Source organism: Tyto alba, unplaced genomic scaffold (genome assembly GCF_018691265.1).
Source record: "Tyto alba isolate M040663 unplaced genomic scaffold, T.alba_DEE_v4.0 Super-Scaffold_1000006, whole genome shotgun sequence".
NCBI lineage: Eukaryota > Metazoa > Chordata > Aves > Strigiformes > Tytonidae > Tyto > Tyto alba.
This window is the reverse complement of record NW_024881272.1, coordinates 28,761,748-28,785,121: the sequence shown is the minus strand read 5'-3', so window position 1 is coordinate 28,785,121 and position 23,374 is coordinate 28,761,748. Positions and strand designations below refer to the sequence as shown.

General features: G+C 38.7%; 1 protein-coding gene across 5 annotated transcripts in view; it reads right to left on the bottom strand.

Moving 5' to 3' along the window:
* The window catches only part of ZFYVE9 (zinc finger FYVE-type containing 9), a 60,425-nt gene extending 37,522 nt beyond the window's left edge, over positions 1 to 22,903 (bottom strand). For 2 of the 5 annotated variants that reach the window (XM_042786377.1, XM_042786379.1), the window contains exons 1-3: positions 21,858 to 22,096; positions 6,337 to 6,441; positions 238 to 342 (exon numbers count right to left, since the gene is read on the bottom strand). In XM_042786377.1, the coding sequence (XP_042642311.1) occupies positions 238 to 307 (70 nt within the window). In that variant the 5' untranslated portion in view covers positions 308 to 342; positions 6,337 to 6,441; positions 21,858 to 22,096. Of the gene's footprint in view, positions 1 to 237; positions 343 to 6,336; positions 6,442 to 8,693; positions 8,846 to 11,053; positions 11,070 to 21,857; positions 22,097 to 22,820 lie in introns of those variants that run through there. The other 3 variants (XM_042786378.1, XM_033008738.2, XM_033008739.2) reach the window with 3 other exon arrangements.
* Between the last annotated feature and the right edge of the window lie 471 nt (positions 22,904 to 23,374).

Here is a 23,374-nt window from a genome sequence, read left to right as displayed (position 1 = left end):
AACCATATGGAAAATTTGCTATTAAAAGAGTGAGAAATTTTGGAAAAGTAAACAAGATGCATGGAAACAGAAGAGAATACTACTAAAAAATACTGGAGAGACAGATGGTTTTTGCAAGTTCTGAGATTAATTTGCAACTCAAAAGCAAAAAGGGTATCACAGATCCTTCCCTCTTCAGTGGTGTTCTCTGTACAATACACCTAAGGTGTATCTATGATCTTGTTCAAAATGACTCACCTTCGTTTTGCTCAAATTCATCTAAAACCTTATCGAGGTTATATGCCTCTGCTTGGAAATAGTTCTCCATTTGTCAGAGAAAGACCACCAGATTCTTGTCTGAACCTGCCAGAGAACAAATTACAGATATTTAACCTTCAGTCAGCAGTGTTCCACCACATATTGCTGTGATTTAAGGGGAAAGAAGTCCTTTGTAAATCAAATTGTACATACATTACATGCATAAATAAAAAGTATTTTACAGGAATAAAAATTATTTGTGTGCTTAAATTTTCTTAATTCAGATTAAGAACCTCCTCAAACTTGCTTTGGATTTTATTACCTCCAGTCTCCTATGTTTAACCATCAGCATCAGCATAATGGTAAGAGCAAAACTGCTCCAACATCAGTCAGAAAATAACAGTCTAGAGAATCAGAAGGCCAACTAACAATCTGAAGATCTGGCTTTCAGTTCCATGCTACCACCAATTAGCTCATGTGGCTTTGAACAAGTAGTTTAAACTCACCATGCTTCTGATTTTTTAATGTATACTAGGCTACCAGTATTCTATGTCACTCCTCATTTCCCAGAAATGCTTCAAAGACTCATACTTGTAAAAGTTGTTAAAGGACTTAATGGGTGTTACTTAAATTGTGCTAGCTCTTAAAATGCCTGCTTTAATAAGCCTTGTTTCCCTGAAAGGCAGGCACTGGAAACCTAGCAAAATGCATGGAAGTAAATAGCCTCATCAAAAGATAATACTCTCAGGCTAGAAAGGAAGATGACAAGGGAGCAATGAAAAAAAGACCCAACCCTAAGTCATTAAATAACTTTCTACAACTTTGCATAATACATAACCTTTTTACCCTAACAGTATGAATATCTTTTCTTGCTACCAAAGACTTGTAGCAACAAGACACCCTATTTCATTTTTTAAAAAATCTCACTACCAGCTAAGACATTTTCACTGAGACATGTGTGCCATAACCTATATACCATAGAGACCTTGATTTGATCTGTTCTGTGAACAACATCCAAAACAGCCTTATTCTCTTTAGAGTTGTCTTTCAATGTTGTGAATTAAGGAAATGGAGGAGGAAAGGGTGAGAACCTTGTTTTTCAATAAGAAACAGTGTTAGACCTGACAACTAGTCTCCAGCTCAATTAAAAACCTGCTCTTTTACACTAGAGATACAACAGATACAAACACATCAAAGGAAGTTTCCAATTTAAAATTATACTTTACTTTAACATTGCCCCCATAGTATCTGGATTTGAGGAAAACATCAACCAGTTTTATTTCAATTATTACAATAATAAATAGAGGGTTTTGTATTTATTGTGGGCAACAGCTACGATTAGGTTATTAGTACAAAAAGATCATGCATTAAAATATGACAAAATGCAGAGTTCAAGTTTTTAAGATTGACTTCAGATTTGACATATGGTGTTTTTAAAAGATGATCATGTTACAACATCAATACACTGCTGTTTAATATAATCAGATTAAATTATGTTTTAAAGATTTATACAAAAGACAATAAGTATAACAGCAACTTAGAAACTGCACCGAGCACCACCCAAAAAAAAAAACCATTTTGCAAAGAAATTCAGAGATAAACTAGACTTGTCACCTTACAAACTCCCTGTCCTTTGTTCTGGGATTTTAGATTAACTCCTGCAAGGAAAATAGATGATTTGCCATATCATTTACTGTACAGAGATGCACAGATTACAACATAAGCAATGGAAAATCTGGCCACCTTGATCAAAGCTTGCATTTCAGAAGTCTAAAAAAGCTCAACATCTTACATTCTCTACCAAAAGCTAAATTCTGATCTCTAACTGTGACAGAGGGTACTCTCTGATCCCTTGGATACCCACTGTGAGGTCTTCCTGAGTTATCCAATCTGCCCCAGCAGGTCACTGTATTAAAAAACTTTCATACCATTCTAACTGAAATAATTACATTTACTGCACACATTTCAATTAAAACAACATAATTTTAAAGAGCAGATGCTTTCTCCTTAGACATACAAATAATAAATTCACTCAAACTACATTCAAACTGTGAGAGTGTGGAGACTTTCTTGCACCTTTCTCTCCACCTCATTTCAATTCCTTAACAGAAAGCATCTTTACCAACTCTGTAAATATCAAATATTGAAAATTTAATTAGCATCTGTCCCAATGAATAATCTGCTTGAAATTTTTTTTTCCATTCAGAGTTCTGAGCATCAGCCAACATTAACACTCCCTATTGTAAGACTATTTTGTACAAAATACCACATAATTTCACATCCATTTATAATATATTTTATTTACATCATAATGATAACATTCCAGCCTAGCAAACAACTGATGAAGATGTGAATAATTATTGCTAGGCAAAGTCCTACTACTAAGATCAACGATGCAAAGAGTATTTGTCAGTGAAACACTGCAAGACTGAAAAGTGTCATACAAAATTTTTGTGTTCAAGAGTTAAACTGTGACACTGCCTGAAGGCACCGAACTCAGACGTCCATGCACTTCCACAGCGAAAAAGGACATCCAGTCAAGGTATTTGCTAGGACATAAACACAAACTGCAATATGAGTGACCCCAAAGAAACAGACTACAAGCATTGATTTTTTTTTATTTGTTTTGCTTATTTTAGAGAAGATTATGATTACTGACAAGCAAGTTGATGGAGAAGGAATGCCATGCTGATTATATAGTTGCTGAAAACATGTTTTCAAGTAACTTTGGACAACTTCATTTTGATTCTGTGTAACTTTCAAATGTTTACAAGCATTCAGACCTGACCATTCCTACAACTTCAACACCGGACTGAAAGCCTGACAAAATTACTTCTTAACTCAAGTTTATGCACATTGGAGTAAGTAGAACATAAGCCACATCTGCCCCTAACATTTCCTAAATTTAGTCCTGTATTAGCTGTTTTTTCAATGTCATACAAATCAGGAACAAGGTATGCCTAAGCAAAAACAGCAGTGTTTGAAGTTCATAAAAAATATAATAATTTTCATTGACTTTAGTCAGGGCTTGGCTTGTAAGTTTTATACTAAGTGTTTATATAAGTGATTTTATAACATTAGAAAAATACAAATATTCAGACTTAGGAGACCACATGTTTAACAATAACAAGAGCATATGAAGACAACTTGGAACTTTGCTCCCACTCCCTTACAATTCCAGTGTGGTTAATACTTCATAGCATCTCTGTGAAATTATTATTTTATTAACATCTGTATTACTTAATACTAAATATCTAATATTTGTGAGTTTAAACTTGGTCCAATATGACAGAAGAATTTTTTCTATATTTTTAAAAATTCGAAGTAGAGAGAACGATGTATAAACAAATATATGTAATCATATGAATTCTGAAGCTCAAATACTGGTACACAACTGTGCAATCAGCAAAAATCCAGACTGATGGACGCTCACAGTCCAAATTGAACAGAGAAAAGACCTTTTATATCATAATGTTATTTCACTTACTGATGTACCAGGATATATGGAGAATCTTTTCTTTTTAAACTCACAATCGGTAAACTGACAGCCACTCTAAATAAGATCTCATTGTCTATGCAAGTAGGTATTGCTCACAAAGGTCAGCTGCAAATCTTCAGGTCTAATACTAAAATAATTATTATTATTATTATATAAAAGAACACAACAATCCCATGAAGCTTTTCCAGAAGTTTTTGTCCAAGGACAAAACACACTGCCAAACCCACAAATGCCCTTACTGCCCTCTTCCTGACAGAAAAGAAGGACAAGTACTTATGCTCCTAACAGTTACCATCAATGCTTCTTGACCAATACATTGTCAGCAACTCGTATTTTTGACAGTTCAAGGTCTAATACCTCAATTCTACATAGTCAGCAACTCAAGATCAAAACAGAAAACACAATATGCTCTAACACAGCATGTTGTAATCAGGTAGATGTTTTCCCCATGGTTTAGAATTTAATTTCTTTTTTTAATATTTTTATTAAAGATCCAACGTAAATAGAAACATTCCTTTACAGGTCTTTGGAAACTTTAACTGTAACTCACAGGTGTCACAATGAAAGTTTGGAACAGTTTTAGTATTATTCTAGCCCCACACTTCCTCCTAGTACAAAGGTTGAAAGCACATTTTTAAAGTATCCTTGATAGTTGTGAAACTCTTTAGTATTGCTCAACTATTTCAAGCCATGACATTGAGAGAAGCTGACCAGCAAACATATGACTTAAACTCTGGAAAAGTGAGAATAAAAACATGAGCAAATCAGGAAGAAATTTCAATGGCAATTGTAGCTGTATGCTGCCAAAAGGAGACACTTCCTAATGTAGTATATATTGGGATGAACAATATGAAGAGGAGGATATTGTGCCAGTGCAAGGAAAAGGAAACATAAATCATCAATTTCGTGAAAAGCATAAGATTTTTTTTAAAAAATACAGTCCTCTATGCAAAGATTTGGCAGAAAAGATTAATTTTATGAAAAAAAAAAAAATAAAAGGCAAATAATTTTTTTTTAAATTCTGCATCCAAAAAAATAGAGTATAATGGCTACCATCCACTGGTACAGTAAATCCAGAACCCAAGATCACTTGTTACCCATTGCAGAGTCATCTCCTGTATTTCATGGCAAAAATCCAATGAAAACATACAGTCTGTCAATCAGCTTATTTTCAAGCTCCTGTTGGATCACAGCTTAATTTAGAAACTGTGTGTTTTACTTGGCAATTTCTTCATACAATAGCATGGACTTATCTTCATCTCTAAAACTTAAAAACTTATGTTTTATCAAGCTTACATGCTCTACTCTCCTCTAATATCTAAATATAAAGGTGCATGTACCAGAATGCCTGTGTCATGTATCCAGAATTACTATCCCAGTCATCATAGCATTTAGACATAAGACAAACTTTAATTCGTTAGTGGGGATGGAAGGACACAGAGGTAAAGGACAGAAAAACCTTCCTTAAAATCAAATGATATTCTGAACAGGCTTAACCTTGGAGACTGCCTCTCAAGACAGCTCAGATATCTCACATGTCAGCTTCTTCCTGGGAAATGAACTGTACAAAAAGATAGGCCTTGTGTTATACCTGCAAAGCAGGAAGACTGGTATTTGTTTTGTTCTCTACAATAAGGAATTATGTAACCTGTGAACTTCTACACTGCACATTCCAAATTACCCTCAAGATTTTTTTTCACCACTGGAACTGACAGCCTTAAGTCTCTCAAATTTTCTTGACAGCGGATGACCAGCACACAATCACATTAAAACACTACAATAAAAAATGCACCAAAAGAAAACAATACCAACATACTATTGATCTCATAGAAAAGGCCTAAAAATCATAAAGTACATAAAGAAGCAGAATCTTAGGACTTTCTATCATGCTGTCCTGTGTAGACTACTCTTTCAATATTACACTCTGAGCATACACGTTTCAGTAAACTCTTATTAAACAAAATACTCAAGTAGTTTCTTATAGTCTTCACCAAAAATATGTATGAGAGTCCTAAAATGAAAGTCACAAGGGGCATGATCAAACTGAAACCAGACATTATTCATTCATCCTGATAAAAATCAGACATCCAGAAAATGCCATTTTCCCACAGAATGGAATTACAACATGGAATTACATATCAACTGGACAAATTATTATCCTGAGGACTTCCTTCAACCCCAAGAAACAATGGTCAAGTCCACATATTGCTCCAGCTCCCTTCAGTGACCTTTGTATTAGTTGCCTTTAGGAGGAAGTCAAGCACCTTTTCTGTAATGAGCAGCTGTTCAGAGAGTTCAGCAACAGCTGTATTAACTGATGAGATCTGCCTAGAGCATAGATTGAGGAAAAACGACTTTGCCCAGTTCCCCCCTCCCCCAAACAAAATAAGTCACATCTTTGCTCTGAAACAAGGCAATTGCTCTCAATAAAAAACAAAACAACAAAATGCTAAACATACTCCATCATCTCCTATAAGATATATATCCATATATAGAGGTGCACATATATAAATATATATTCATAAGCATACATAGAAATACAGGCATTTCAAGTACATACCCCTGAATCATTATATTCTAAAGCAGAACTCGCCTCTTACCTTTTCCTCTTATACATATGTTAAGAAACGAATGACCCTGTGCCTACTCATGATGACTGCAGCACAACCAGCCAGTTCTGCTGAATCAGTGTGTTCTACTTGATCCTAGAAAGAAAATATAAACATGTATTTTATGATTGGTAATTCTGCCACAAACCATGTTTTTTCAACACATGACTGCAAATTTGGCAAAACTGCAAGCCTTCAAATGATTTGGATTACACTTGCAGCTTTAAATTCAGGCACCTATGCACTATGCCACTATTGGACTCCAACATTCTGGTGAAAAAAGATACTAGTAAAAACCACATTGCTACCTACCTACTATTATTCTTCATTTAACTGTAAACCCACAGAGTGAGACAGCAACTCCAATTGTCCTTGTATTCCTGATGACCTTGACTGTAACATTTAATTTATAAAACTAGCCTCTGAAGTTAATTACACAATAGGCCTTCCAAATATAAAGAGCTAGTAGCTTTGATACTAAACAAAAATTCACAGCCCTGTAAACTGTATTCATCAGCTTCCCACTGATTTTGTTACAGCTAAACAACTGTTTTTCTTCTAATTATTCCCCCTACAATCTTAGGCTCCCTTCATTTCCTAAAGGCTTCTTCTCTCAAAAACCACAATGGCATCAACCTTCAATAGCAGGGACCTAAGCAAAAAAAAAAAAAAAAAAAAGTCTTCAGAAGAAACTGTCTTGTTCTCCTAACTACAGCATTTCTGTAGGTCAGGTGCTCATTTTTACAGGCTGCATCCTAACAATCAACATAGCTCAAAAATCCAACAGACATGAGCAAAGAAAAGAGACTAGCTTATGACAAACAGTCCAACAAGAACATGGAGTGAGATAAGTTACATTCATGTTTTAAGATTTGCTGATGCTGGTATTTGACCTGTTACGTAGTTGAAATATTTATTAGTGCTCTGAAGAAGCAGAAGCATATGTTAGAAAAAAAATCTCAAAACTCCAGCAAAATAAATAGAGCTAAAAAAAAAAAAAAATCAGTTCTCCATGCATGAAAACGATATTCAGTGTTATACTACAATTTTCCCAGGGTTGTTTATTATTCTCTTCAGAAATAAACTACAGTAATAATTCCAGGAAACTAATGAACTGAACAGCAGCACTTGTAGTAGTGCTGTTTCCAAACTCAGAATAATACCCCACAGCTTTCTATGCCAACAGAACTGTTCCTGTATGCAAGTAAAATTTCTGATGCCATGTGTATTTCTACCTTTATAAGCTAAGGTGAATTTGGGATATTTGGGAAACAGTAGAAATTATTACATTACAAAGTTCTTCAGATAGGCTTGATATGCACGCAAAAATGGAGGTGAGGGAAATTTAATTCCACTGAAAGGCTTCAGAATGATAAGCTTTTTCAAAGAGATGCGAAGTACATGTGGCAGCGGAGCAAGGTTATGTATACCACCACTACGTCCCTTCCTGGTCTGTAGGTGAAGAAAAATGATTCCATTTTCATGACCCCTTTGAAAAGATGGATCCATTAATGACAATTCTGTGATTTATGACAACGCCTGTCAACTACATCATGAACATCAAACATTTCACGTGAACCAGTCGGTCATACATTAACCACAAAGTTCAATCTTTACCAATCAGAAATGGATCAGATGTAGCAACCTACAGCTGAAACAGGCTGTGCTGTTACCAGTGCTGTAAGCCAACAAGCCTTCTAGGCAAGCAATATTCAGGGCAACAGTACAACTTTATTATTCATTGTTTTCATTCTGATGCACTTTCCTTGGTCCATTCTTCCCAGGTAATAACTTTTTTGTCTGTAACCATTCAACAGAGGAGAACACAGATCCAATCAATCGCTACCAGTCTCCAAAGAAAGCTCTGAGGAGGTATTACCTGGAGGTCCTAGTGCTTTTTGTTTACAATTCAACATTTATTCTTGGCAGCCATTTCCCTTCACAAAGATCAATGCAAAAATCAAAGCATGCTTACAGATATGAATGTAAGACATTTAAACAAAAAGCAATTTTAAAAAACTAAATTATAAGGTTTGGATTTCCTGAAAAAAATAACAAGTTGACAACAGAGTCAAATTCTTTTTCCAATAAGAAGTTAATGTAAGAGAACTATATTCAAATAAAAATCAAGGACAAAAAGACAAAGGAGAGTCAAGAATGTTCACAACAATGTATAACCTAGTGATTATTATGTTTTTCACAAATCATATACACTGCTAAAAAAGAGTTTCATCACATTTGAAAAAAATACATACATACATTTCCACCTAAAAATTATGTGCCTACTGAGACCTAAGATCATTACAAATGAACGAGGCCCAGTGTCTCTGCTGTTCCAGTTTGCTTACTTTGAGCATTTCACAGCTTCTTATCTCTTCTGCGGATGGTTGGCTGAACTCTTCTGTCTCCTGCCTTACAGTGGTATTACTCAGGTGTTGCTTTGGTTATACCCTACATGTATGATTTCCCTCAGGAGCTCCAAGAGGGTGACTGCCAATTACTGCAAAAGCAAAACAGAAATTGAAGAGAAATTTGACAAGCAGAGACGTGCCCAGAATAAAGAGAGGATAAAGAATATAAGAGCTCTAAAAATATAAAATTAGGAATATCTTCCACAAAAAAAGAATGTAAAAAATGTTTACAACATCAAATGGAAGTAATCTGAACTAGCACAAATTGGAATAGCTTATAATAAATGGAAAGAGACTGAAAAAGAAGCAATTTGGATACTATGTTAAAAAAATGCAGAAAAAGCTCAAAGCATGAAGAGATGCTAAAAAATGCTTCCATCTACTGGCAAGGATCCAACTCTTAACTACACTACAGATCCTCTATAATGTGCTACCAGTGAGAAGATGTCTTTGAGTAGGCGGGAATACATTTGCAGCCATTTTAAGGCACTTTATTATTGCTAGATTAGTTCAACTAGACATTATCTTAAATGTAAACCCAGATTTCAACACTGGTATCTTAAATTCCTAGCTTCCTAGCTTGTCTACACTCTGGAACTATCAGATGGGAGATTCAAAGACACTACAGACAGGGGATGTATTCAGGTCCCAACTTTGCAAGATTAAAAACTAAAAGAAGAAATACTATAGCAGGGGGTTACATTAACAGGAAAACAGTGTACTTAAACAAGAGGGGAAACAGGTAGAAAGTTTCAGGACACACATCAGTTATACAATATGAATTATTTTATCTGATCAGTTCATCTGAAAGCTGAATCTTCAGAAATGGAAAAGGTGGGGGTTCTTCACTCAAGTGATTAAATCTTGGAATAATGATAATTTACCATGTGCCCAAAAATTCTGTCACTTCAGAATGGTTTGTTCTTGGCCTCTCTCAAATGAAGCAGCAACTTTCAGTCAAGTTTCATATGAACATGTCTTTGTATTATCTTTTTAAGATTTATTGTAAGTAGAAAGACTAGATAGTACACAGGAATGCTCCTCCTGCCAAGGCAGTCATCCAGACCTGTCTCAGGATACGCTGTCACAGCAGCACCCACAGTCTATATGGACAGTGTATGTCCATACTAACTGAACGAAAGCAAGCTTCATCCTCCATTGCTGTTACTTTTCCCAAACACTACACTGACTCTCAAACAGCTATTCATTCTGTACAAAGACCAAGTATAGGGTTCTTTCTACCTAGCGTGTGCCAAATAAAAGAAAGGGGAGGCATCATAAAATGATTGTGACACAGCTGTAGCAGTATCTGTCACACACATGAAAATGCCTGCAATGGCAAGGACTTCAGATTAGGCACCAAATTAAACATTTCATCATGAATTTTTCTATTAATAAACTAAACTATCAACCATAAAATGCAACCCCTCCTCCCCAAAAATAAGTTTTTAAAATTCTAATTTATTAATGGAAACTCAGCAAGTAACAACAGAATTTTTCAAAAATACCTTGTCTAAGAAACAGTTCAGTATTAAAAAACCCCACTAAAACTCGCCATAAATCCACTTAAGAAATATTAAAAGCAGCAGCAAGAGATTAAATGTAACAAAGATAAACAAGATACAGTCACCGCTAATCCTCTTCCTGCACCAAAAGCTCAAGACAATCAAGTATCCTTCGGTTTTATTTCCCGTAATTCACTGATGTTCCTACTACTCAATGTAAATTAACCAAAGAGTAGACTGGGGCATGGCAGCCTATTTCTGTGTAATACAACACTTCGTACCAGCTCGCTACCCATGAATGCTGACAAAAGATAAACTATCTCAATGTTGCATTGGTTTGTCTTTTTTTCCAATCAACTGAACAAATAGAGATGGACAATGCCTAAAGTAAAATACAGTCTCTAATTATTTCACTAATATTTGCATCTTTTCCCTTGACTTTTCCCCGTGCCATTTTAAAGCTATTATTTTCACTTTTGTCTCCAGCCAAGTTTCCATAAGGAGACATTCACACATGCCAGAGCAGTAGTAAGGCAGTCAAAAGAGCAGCAACTTCAAAGAAGCTTTATAGAAAGTATCACAGTCAAAAGTAACAGGGAGGCAAGAAAAATTATAGCACTGTTATCAACCCTTGTCCTCCAGCAAATAAGAATAAGCATCTCAACTGAAAAGGACACCTGCTTTATAACAGTAGAAAACAAATTCCACTTCCTACCCTTTTTACTATTTCAAGAGGAAATAAATTGATTTATTTTCTTGAGACAAAAACCAGCCTTGCCAAAAAGCCCATACTTCCTCAGTACACCGCAGAGGCAGAACCCTCAGCACCTGGAGGCGGGAACCACACGGCCCTCTTGTATAACCACTTCTGACTGCCCTGAAAAGTATCCATCCCAGGCTCTTTGGAAGAACAAATAGAGAGGTTTACACCGCAGTGCTGCCTTCAACGCAAGTTTTTCCAGAGGAATACAGCTGGGAAAAAAAAAAAAAGAGAAAATCCTTTCCTGAGAAAATCCTTTCCTGAGCTTACTCTTATGCTTACAGAGCTCACTTCAAATTTTAGTGTTTTATAAATCTAATGTTTCACAACACTTTGTTTCATACAACTCCCAAGTTAAAAATATTGTAAATCACACACACACACAATAACACTTTGTATTAAACATAAATTTAATATTAAATCATGCTTCTTAATTTGTGCATAAGTTCCATGTAATGTCACCAATGTAACAATGTGCATTTTAAAAAAATAAATATATCTAACATACTGAATTGAAGCTGTTATTTAACTTTACTCAAATACAAACTAAAGTAAAACATAGAATAAATAGGTTTATGAGATGACTTTTTATGTTTCTATATTTGAGAAAAAAGGATTTGACTATTAGGAGTTAATGTTTAACAGATTTGAAGAACAGAATTATTTAAAGTCACACACTATATATCTCAGGGTGTATTAATCCTGTATTCTAATACTTTATGAGTTGTTATTATTTCTAATGTGGGGTAGAAACAAGAGTGAATCCCAAATACACTGATCACTGTTTCAGTGTTTCTTAGATTTGGGCAATAAGGGAAAAACTGACTAAGGTCCCCTAGAATCACTAATTAAATGCCTTCAACTGCCAAGGAACTGTCCTTTTTATAAAACCCACGAGGGGCTGATACGTGCAGGTGCTGTGACCAAAATCTGTACCTGGTAATAAAAGCCAGAACTGCCATGCAACCAGAATGGGACAGATGAAAAGGACAACGGGCAAAGAGGGAAACCGCTTTGCTACCATTTACTAGCCCATCAATTCTGAATTGTACCCACCGGGGAGAGAAGCTGCTAGAAGCGACACAATTTATGCACTCAGCTGCTCTTTAGAGAAAGGACAATCTGTACAGAAAAAAAGTCTGAAAGTCTACAGTCACTTTCTACTGAAGAGCAGTCAATCAGCTACTAACACTATCCTTATCAACACCCTTGGATACACCCTCTTTCCAACACTGCTATGGTCATTTTTGCTCATTTGATACCTATGTAACATAACAGTGTTCCAAAATCTCTCACACACACATTTTTAAGATATATCATCATTATAGACAGCAAACAGCTACTAATTCTCAAATCCTATGTTATGTAGATCTGGATTACCATGCATCCCTGAAACCAATTCAGAGATCTACAAATTTTATCTCATACTCCCTTCAACCTCAAATTATCTCAAAGCAAGTAACTTTTAATTCACATTTTGTGTTGTGTTGGCCTTTCTATTCATACCATGCCAAGATTAGACTTATATACATACACAATACCAACACATTATAAAACATTGTTGTCTTGTCAAATGTAGCAAAGTTCACTCCCACATTTGTGATCACAATCTAACTACACTGCTGATGTTCACGGTGCATTATGTCTCAAGTCATCTGTAACTAGTAACTCACTCAATACAACGCAATACATCCATGGCAACAGTGTGTACTGAAACTGCTATTTCCGAGTATGATTCTAATTTATGCTGCAGCACATTAACATGCTTTTAACAGTGCTGAAGGGAATAAGTACTAACCAACAGAAATGGTGAGTAACTTACATTCAGATTCACCATAAAGGCTTCTTCTCCATTGCTCCAGTGGTGCAACAGACCAATCAGGACATTTACTTAAAATTTATGCAAGACTCAGGAAAGTTTTAGTTATAAAACTAAGTGCCTGTAATTCTCTATCACTGTTGGAAGTCACAGGAAATAAAGGCTTAATAGATCAAAAAAAAAAAAAAAAAGCATTCCTTGTTAATGAGTCAAAATATACTTTTCAGAAATCTTACAGAGCTCTAGGAACACCAAATCCTCCTAAACTCAGATGCAAGATTTCTCACAGTCCAAAACTGAGAAACCTCTGCCACTTCTTTTGTCTATCAATATGGTGGCTGATTCTGCTCAGCCATGATTCCCTACCTCTTTTCTTTACCTCTCCTTCTCTGACTGCAGTATAATCTTGTGTTCTGTTTTCTTCATGTTAGTCTTCTTTTCCCCTCTCAAACACATGCCTTCCTCACTCACTTCTTTCCGTTCTGTCCGTTTTCTTTCTTCCTACCCATGCTTCCTTCCTTCTCAAACAAAAAAAAAAAATGAGAAACCCCGTATGTTTCAACATCACTGTTCAGATCCACTAGTATAAACCAGTTGTAAACAACCTTATTAATCACTTGGTATTACTCCTCACTTCTAGGAATGGTGGGAACAAACCTGATAGCAATGGTGATGCGTCTACCTTGCAAACATAAATGAAAGTCTTTAGACAAAAGAAGTCTTTATCAAAAAAGAAAAAAAAAAAAAAACAACATGCATGTAGCCAAAATAACAGTCAAATCATCGTAACTGTCAACCTGCCTTCTATTTATCATCACCATTGTTTACTGTCATCATAGCTTCTTCATTACTACATTTAAACCCTCATCCTTTTAGACTATAAAAATACAATTTTTGACACATACACACACTGGGTATTCAACATCCAGGATCAGCATTGCTACCTGCTTCCCTCAAGCATCTATGTATTTGAAACCTTTAGTTAAGACAAGTTTTATTAACTACATAGGAGCCACTATTTATACATTTCCTCAAAGTAGAAGGTACAACTGCATCTACAAGCCATCTGTACAGAAATTAAGTTTAATAGCAAAAAAAAAACAACAACAAAAAACCCAACAACTACAACAACAAAAAAAAAAAAAAAGAGAGCAAAAATAACCACAAAGGGCATTACAGGAAAAGAGTAAGGAAACAAGCCCACGACACATACACATATCTGTTGCCCATAAGCCTCGAAAAACAATTTCTAATTCTCATCATAATAAAACCCATGTTCATTCTACAGGAGTATACAAAAAAAAAAAAAATCCATGCGCAAATTCCAGTGATATGTTAAAATGAATTTTACAGGTGACTTATTATCTAATACTAAGGTAAATATAATATAGAGGCTATAATGCCAGCAAACTAATATAATTACTTGAAAGCACAAAAGTATATAGGTAGACTGATGCTTAAACTTACGTAATGACTTCTTAAAGTTACATTTTTTTAAAAAAGAATCAAGAAAGGACTTTGAAATAAATGAAGTATACTAGGGTTCTATTCAGCCTTCATCATTTATACAAAAAACACAGTATGAAATTCCTACAGTTTGATGTTTCGGTTAAGAGGCTATTTCAATATATATATTATTTAAAGAAATCTGTTAATAATATACTCTAAGAAGTGGGCTTTGCACATACTTTCAAGGTCACCAGAGATCATTAAAATACTCCCATTGAGTTAACCAATAGAGCACTTTCAATGTTACTTTGTAACATGATGGCAACCAATAGGCTCTACTATCAAACCTGCCAGCAAACAGAAACAGTAGCTATATACTGAAGTATAAATGCCCACAGGGGTGTAAATCATATACCTGTACCTTCCTCTAGAAAACACAAGTCTCAGAAGCAAACTACAGCATTTATTTCTCCAGTATCGTAGAAGAACATGAAATTTCAAAGACTGCTATATAAATTGAAAAAAAAAATAGTCAAGGAGGGAACCTTCTTCTTACGTGATCTCAACTCATATTAAATATTCTTTTATCTGCATTACTGTGCAGATAGGGAATAAAATATTACATCGGCATGCTCCTTGGATCTGTGATGTCCTAAAAAGACAGGCAAACATTATCCTTGTTCAACAGTGGAAGTGACACACATATAGATGCAAGATATCCACTCTCCTCTTTCCTACCATGCTTATTTAAGAAACCACCAGCACCAGATATCCACTTCTCTTCTGTGATAGCTCACTGAGGCACACTTGCCTTTCCTTCTCTATACCACCTGCAGAAAAAGCCAAGGTGCTACCTCTTCAGTTGCTGCACTTCACAATCTGGTGTAGAAACAAAATTAATTTGATTTTGTTTAAATTGATATGCAAAGCTCAGACCTGTAAAACTTGAAGAGGGAATACAAATTTAATTCTGCCAGGCATCTTCAGCAGACAACTGGAACAGGGATTACCCAAGTCACTCCCCCACCGATCACCCAAGTCCACCTCAGAGATACTGGATGTGAGGCACACCCAGGCTCAGAATGAGGTCGGAGCACAACACAGACCAGAAGAATCTACATCACCGGAAACCGGGCCCCATATTTTACTGCTAATGACACCATTCTTAAACCTTCCTCTTAAAATCCAACAATTCAAAAAAACGAGAGAAGAAAAAAAAAATTAAAAGCTGTTGAAGAAGAAAAGGAAACATATGAGAGAACATTTTCATTGTCTGGGTTAGAAGACATGTAAGATAAGTACAGTAAATAGTAACTAAGAAACAAAAAACTAAGAGATCTGAAAATATCTGCAATTTTTGCCCTGTAGTATCTCCCAAACTTCCAATAATCTGACTAGCCAACCAATCAAGCAACAAATTTTATGTATAGTCACATGATTGCCAATTCTTGAATTTGTAACAACTGTATGCACTATAAATTCAGTTTCCAATGGCTTGGCCTTTATTTTAGTGATCCTAAATCAATCTTCTAGATCACACTTGGAGTACAAACAGGTAAGTCAACATGTACACTGAGTTCAAAGCAGAGTTTTGACACTACAAAACTGAATCTGGAACAGAAAAGTTCCTCTAATAGTGCCATTCACAGATAAAGAAGCTATTACACGATTTAGAAAGTTCTTTGATCTGCTTCTTACACTGAAAATTATCAGCTTCTTTCAAGTTCATCATACTAGTTTTTAGAAAAATGCACCAGTGTATGTTCCTGCATTGATGATAATCTACAAATTTTCTAACGTATTTCACCCATATTACTTCCCCAAATAAAATTCTTAAATTAAAGAGAAATACGAATGTTGTACTCAGAGCACATGTATAAAGATTGAGATCCGTTGTTTATAAAAACAAAGGTTTCAGTATATCACAGAAGTAAACAAAAACTTTCCTATTACGGCAATTTTAAAAATTGTAAGAATCCAGAAGTACGGCTGATAAGTATTACCAGGGCAGCTACAGCACTTCTGTAATTGATAGAGCACACATGAATCTCTGACGTAAGTTTGGCTTAATTTCAAATTATCACCTGATAGGAAACGACCCCTGGATTCTTTGTACACTGGGATGAGGGAAGAACAGGTTCCTCTCAGCTACCACTTCACTAACCAGACAAAAAAAAAAAAAAAAAAAAAAAAAGGCACTGAACTTCAGTCATATACTAAACATTTTGCCTTTTTATGCAGCCAAAACTGCTCTTTAGCAAAACTGAAGTACAAGAAGCCAATAAGTAAGACTAAAAATGAAACATTACCAGTAAGACTGGTCATAATTTGGTAGCTAGCATTTCTTTTCTAACTCTTAACTGGACAAGCAATTTTCTCAACACAAGCAAAAGATCAAAACATTTGCAGCATCTCTGATCATGCCCAATTCCTCTGTCACTAATGAAGAATAGCGGGGGAACAGTCTTAAAATAGTTACCAAACTAAAATCTACAACACAAGTATTTTCATAGATATATAATAGCAGGAAAAACAAAACAAAACAAACAAACAAAAAAAAAATCAACCAACCAACCAACCAACCAAAAAAACATTCCAGCTTTGTCTACATTAGGCTTTAGTGCTTTTTTTCTTACTGTGAACATCAGTTCAGCTCAAACCAGGCCAAAAAGAACAGGAAGACACTAGCAAAGACACGCTACTGCATTATTTTATATACAAAGCCATACTCTAAACCAGGGTTCAGCATCACTGTCTAAAGTATCAGTTGATGCCTCAAGCCTCCACTAGAAAGCTTTCTACCTTTGTTACTATGTTGGAACCAAACCAGTAACAGAAATCCAACAAAACAATTTTAAGAAAAATTATTAACTGGCAAAATCATTTCCAACTGTAAAGTCCTACCCAACTTCATTACACAATCTCTTAAAAAAATTCATCAAGCTATCTGTTGATATTAAAGGAGAAGGGAAAAGCATAGAAAACAGAAACAAAATGTATACTAATTGCATGAAATACAATTTTTGATAGAAAAATCTAGACAATCCTAGCATAGCCCACCAGAATGCTTCTGGACCTTCAGTGTATTCCCTTAAACAACTGATACTATGGTGACCCCACTGACTCATAAGGCAGATTTGTAGCTTCTGTTGCTATCAAAATATCAGATATGAGTATTATTAACACATACAGCAACAAGACAAAGATATTTCTATATTCTATATACAACCTAGAGACAAAATATATAGGGTACAGTCATTAGCATTATCTGCAAACAATTCAATATGAAGGGTAATAATTGTTACTCAAGAATATAAAGACAAATTAAAAACTAATATAAGTGGAAATCCAACACTGAAGTCCATGTTTTCATTTGCCCAGCGTACACTGGACACTGGGGATCGAATATGTGAAAACTTCAATATATGGACACCAAAACTTCAAAACATAACATATGGTCAGATTGCCACATATTGACATTTCCAAATTATCAAATTTTATATGGAAGCAAAACAATGTTAAAGTTTCTTTAAGCTCCCTCCTCAGTGGCCTTCACAACTAAGGCAACTATTGCCTTAGTTTATACTTAGACTGAAGATATCACGCAAGCTATTCAGAGAGCACTCTTGCTCCATGCTTTCTAGAACAGAGAAAATATACAGATTGTGACTCCACACCTGTTTTTCACATAGTTTCTCACTCTTCTTTACCCCCCCACCTCCATTTTTTTTTTTTTTTACTGTAACAGAACTATGCCTGTGTAAAATTCAGCTGACTGGATTTGTTTCTTTAAGTCAACTGCCACTGCAGCAGATCTGGATGAAAGAATGCAGAAGGAACAATCTACCCAGTGTTGTCACCCATAAGTTCCTGGCCATGCACTGTTTGTCTTTAACCTATGTTTTTAAATGAATTAGATTTCTCTAGTAATGACCTTTAAAATAGTTGAAATGACCCTTTGTAGATTTCCTCTATCATTCACCTTTAGACTATTTGATGCTGATGTACTAGTTGGAGGGCTGTTACTTCTGAAAAACAAGTATGAATATTACATATTTCTGCTTATCTCTTCTAGCAATACAACAGTGATATAATTACTGTTGTAATATTCCAGTAATAAACAATACTGGAAAGATTCAGTGAAAGAACACATACAATCTTGCCTTAAAAGAATTTTTCCTATTCTACCTGTCTGCTACGGCAGCCGGAGTAGCAGCATTCCTAAATATCCCAAACTCCGCATGTGTCTGACACAAAAGGGAGAAAACATCATAAAGCACATTCAGGAAACAAAGCGCTGTCAAAGACCAAAGCACTGAATGCAGCATTCCATTAATCCCAACAAAAAGGTCCTGGGATCTGCAATGTCTTGTAATTTTCTCTAGAAAACAACATTTGAAGGAACGACACAGTTTAATACCCTAGGTATGACATTCGTGCTCATTCCTTCCCACAAATTCTAGCCGAGAATTACACTCATTAAGATTTAACAGGGCACCTTAAAATCTACAGATGTTCGATGTCTAAAAAGAGTCTTACCAGCCAAACTAGAAAAAAGAAATTGTGTTATGCTTTAGTTTCAATTAAGTGAAACCCAGCCAACCAAAGAGTAAGTAGGAAAGTACTTTACTTGTCTGCAGACATAGAATCATTTATATCTATCAAATAAATAATAAAAAATATTTATGTATATAATTTTTATGTATTACAACAATGGTCATTTACTTTTGCCACACTTTTAAGAATGATTTTTCAAAGCATGCTATTCTTTTGATAACTATATAGTGTGTTTTGTTCTAGTCACTAGTCAAATAAATTTGTACAAATATGTACCCTGAATTCTAATTTAAGTAGAAACTACTATGTCAACAAAGGATCCTTGATATATCTTTTAAAACTTTCCACCCATTTACATTAATTGATGTAATTTTCCCAGTGTTGCAAGACGTAGCCAACACTTAAAGCCAACACAGAAGTAAAAGCTGTCTCTATCACCTACAACTCAATGCTTTAACTTACTTTCAGACATTTACTCTTGACTATATATTTCTTATCAATACAAAAAGCTTTGTAAACTTCTAGTATCATTGTATGGACACATATCTGAATGATTCACAAAAACAACTGGAGGGAAAACTGAGCATGTTAGTTCACATTTCTGTTCATTTCAAAGTTTGAGTCTCATAAAGAATCACAAATAGAGCTCTAAAACAGGCCGCCTTTCAATTTCTTTAGAGACTTTTAATCTCAATCACATTATAAAAAAAAAAAAAAAAGTAGTCTTTATATAAAACTTTCAAAGTAGTCTATGAATATACCGGTGTCTTCCAACAATGTTCTGGAAAAGATCCCCGACCCATCCGCATACAGACTAACCACGCACTGAAACTATTATCCCTCATCTGATTTTCTGTCAAGAAACTCACTTCCATTTGGAAAATTCTCAGCTTAGTGAATCAAAATATGTTTCTGACCAATAAAACATGACTACACAACTTAGTCCCAGAATCTCTTTATTTTTTTCCAACTTTTATTCAGAAGCAAAACTTTGCTCCAATCCTTTTGCAAAATAATTTCCAGGTAATTTTTTTATAGACAGCCCGTAAACTGGAACGCTAGCAAGCTATTTTCTGCTAAAGCTGGAATAGCTAGTGGACAGGCGACAACAGACATTAAAAGCTTCTCATTCTTTGGCCACAAGTTTTAATACTACATCTTTGTTCAGTCTCTACCTTTGTTCCCTGAGACAATCACAGTCAGACTTTATGCCAAAGTAAAAAAACTGTATTTCATCTCAGTCTTAGCCTCAGGCCTCAGATCCTGAAATGTGTGTTTGAAAGTATTTAATCCCCAGCCTAATAACTGACTCAAAGCTAACACACAAAAATAACACCCAATATCAGGACTCAGCACTGCAGTTTAGGGGTGTTTTTCTTCCTTTTTCACACTCTAAAGAAGACACCATAAAGCAATGGACAATTAGAGAATCAATCACAATGTGTCAGAACATGGTAACTTGTTAGGTGTAGACCAGGGCTTGAATTAGAAGGAAGCTTGTTTGAAATTTTGGGCTCTTGTTCAGCTTCCATTTCAGATTCCCCAGACCTCTGAAGAGGTTTTTAATTTTGTCTCTCTTGGGTCAAGGAGACTGTTCTCATTTTGTATCACATGCCGTAACTTTATAAAAAGAAGTGCACTACTGGGTTCAGGCAATAACAAAGGATTTCAGTGTTGTTTCAACCACTGAAGGTGTATCTAAAATCTGGATTTCTTTCATGCAATCAAAAATTATTTGCTAATAAAAGGTAATTGAAATGTTTTAAAACATTGCCTAGTCAGTAAAAATGCTGACCAAAGAAAATAAAAGCTTTTATTCAAGTAAAGCATCTTTTTTCATTATTATTTATACAGGGCCCCTTCAAGTTTTGAATTCAGCCTGGACCAAAATATTGAGGGCAGTGTTATTCAGAAATTCTAGTTAATACAACCATACTTAAAAAAAAGATTGCTGGAACTCAGTCAACTTCTAATATTTTAACTGAATGAAAATATGTGTAAAAATTAAACCCTCTGAACCCTGTGTCACAAAATAGTCAGGAATATCTTGTCTATAAATAAACAAGATAGATAACACAAAAACATAAAGTCAATCAATTCCCATCTGCTACTTGTTTCTGAGTCTGGTTAACAAGACAAAAACAGTTCTTCAGCCACCCTCCATCATATGCACCTATTTAATCGTAACATTTATGAGCAAGTAACTAACCCACCTCTGCAAAAAGTCTGACACGCCAAGAGTGTCAGTTATTCTTAGAGTGAGACATGACCACAGTTTCACGTAATTAGAGATGTTATAAAACGCATCCCGCCCGCTCGCTCGCCCCATCCCCCTCCACCACTACCACCATTGCAGGAGTGACTTGTTACACATCGCGATGAGCAAGTAACATTCCCCTGCCCGGGGAGAGAGCGGAGATCAGGCCATAAAAAGGGCACGAAATGCAAACAAGGATCCTCCCCTCCCCGGGCCAGGAGCCGAGGCTGCCCGCGGGTCCCCCGCGCACGGCGCGGCCCGGGAACAGCCTCGCCTCGCCCCGCACCGGCACCGGCGGGTCCCGGCGGGGGAGCCCCGATGGAGGACGGCAAGAGCTCTTTCTCCTTCTCCAGGATCGCCGGCGCGGGGAGGACGGTGCCCCGGCCGCGCAGGGCGAGTAGGTCACCCAGTCCCAGGCACCCGGGGACGGAGGGGAACGGCGGGGAGGGGGCTCGGAGGACCGCCGGTGAGGGCTGAGGGGCGATCGCTGCCTTCCCGCCCCCCCCCCCCCCCCCCCCAGGGCGGCGAGGCGCCTCTCCCCTTGGCGGCGTGCGGGAGGACAAGGGCGGTGGGGTGAGGGGGGCACGCGGGGCCCCCCAGGCTGGGGCGGTGTCGGCGATACGGCGGCTCCGCTGAAGCGTCGGAGCCCTCCCCGCCCGCCCGCGGGGCCTCGCTGCGGTCAGCGGGGGCCTGGGGAGCGGGATACCCGGGCCTTGGAGGTGGGGGGGCGGATGGCCGGGCGCCGCTCACTCACCTCGAGAGGCAGCAGGCGCCGCCGGGTCTGCATGGCGAAGCGGGGGGGGGAATCCCCCGGGGCCGCGCTCCAGCCGCCGCCGCTCGCTGCCGGGCGGGCCCCGCAGACCCCGCGAGCGCCGGAGAGGCCGGTGCCCGCCCTCAGCGCCTGCCAGCCGGGCGGGCTCGCTGCTCGCTGGGCTCCGCGGCCGAGGCCGCCGCAGCTGCCGGCAGCCAGCGCCCCCTGGCCGGCCCCAGCGGCAGCGCACGGCACTGCGGCACCGCCGGGGAGGCTGTGCGGAGCCTGCCGCGCCCCCGCCCCGCGGCGCGGGGGGCCGGGCGGGCCGCGCCGCCACCTCCGGCCCGGGCGTCACGGGGCGGGGAGCGGGAGGAGTCTCAACCGGCCGCCGGGTGTGTGTGGCGAGCGGGGAGGACGCCGCGGAGGGGGGCCGGCCCCGCTCACCACCGCCCGCCGGGTCCCGCCAAGCCTGCGGGCCGTGGGCCCCCGCACACGCGTGGGGAGCCGCAAACCGGGGAGGGATGGGATGGGGTGGGGTTGCCCACGCCGCGGGAAGGCACCCATCGGTGGCCGGAGGAGCTGCGCGACCGCGTTGATGCGCCCTCGGCCGGGAGGGCTACCCCCGCCGCCGGCTGCAGCCGCGGCTACGCGCGGTGGGCAGAAGGAGTTGGCGGAGGGGAGCCATTCGGATTTCGCCATTTCACAGGGAGTACCCTCAGGATCGGGGACACCCTGGCCAGCGGGACACCCGCAGCCGCCCCTGAGGGGTGCGCAGACACGGAGCCATCCGCTCTAAGACATGTTAACTCTTCAGCAAAGCAGGATTCCGAAACAAAAGAAAAAAAAAAAAAAAAAAAAAAAAAAAAACCAACACAAACATGCTGGTTCCTCACAGAAACAGCCTCAGAGCTGCGATAGCAAACTGTCAGGTTATGCCACACCATAACTACGCGCCCGGGGCCTCACCCATTCTCTCTCTGAGAGGAGGCGGCCACGGCGGCGCCCATGCCGGGAGCGGGACACCTTTCCCCGCGTGGCCTCCAGACACTCCCCGCCTGTGGCTTGCGGCGCGGCACCGGGGGCGAGCGGGCGAGCGGCGGGGAGAGGCGGCCGGCCCGCACCGCTCCAGCGCGCACAGCCGCCCCCTGCCGGGCGGAGGGCAGCGCCCCGCGCGCCTGCGGCCTCACCCTTCCCGCGCCGGCGCTCATCGCCTCAGGGGCTCATCGCCTCAGGAGCCCCGCCGCCTCGGCTCCCCCTCAGAAACGGCTTCCCCCGCGCCGAGGGAAGAGAGGAGGGGGAAGAGCCGCCGTCCCCTCACCTTCGGACGGCGCTCCGGCCTCCTCAGCCGTGGCGGAGCGTCATGTCACCTCTAGGAGGGAGGGAAAGGCGAATGTGGTGGCTGCTAATGCAGTTGCGCTGCCATTCCCACTTATCAGGTCTTCGCACTTGCAGGCTATCGCTTTTCAGCAGGTTAGGCTTCTCCATTAACTTCCTACATATGGCAGTGAATATGGTGTCAT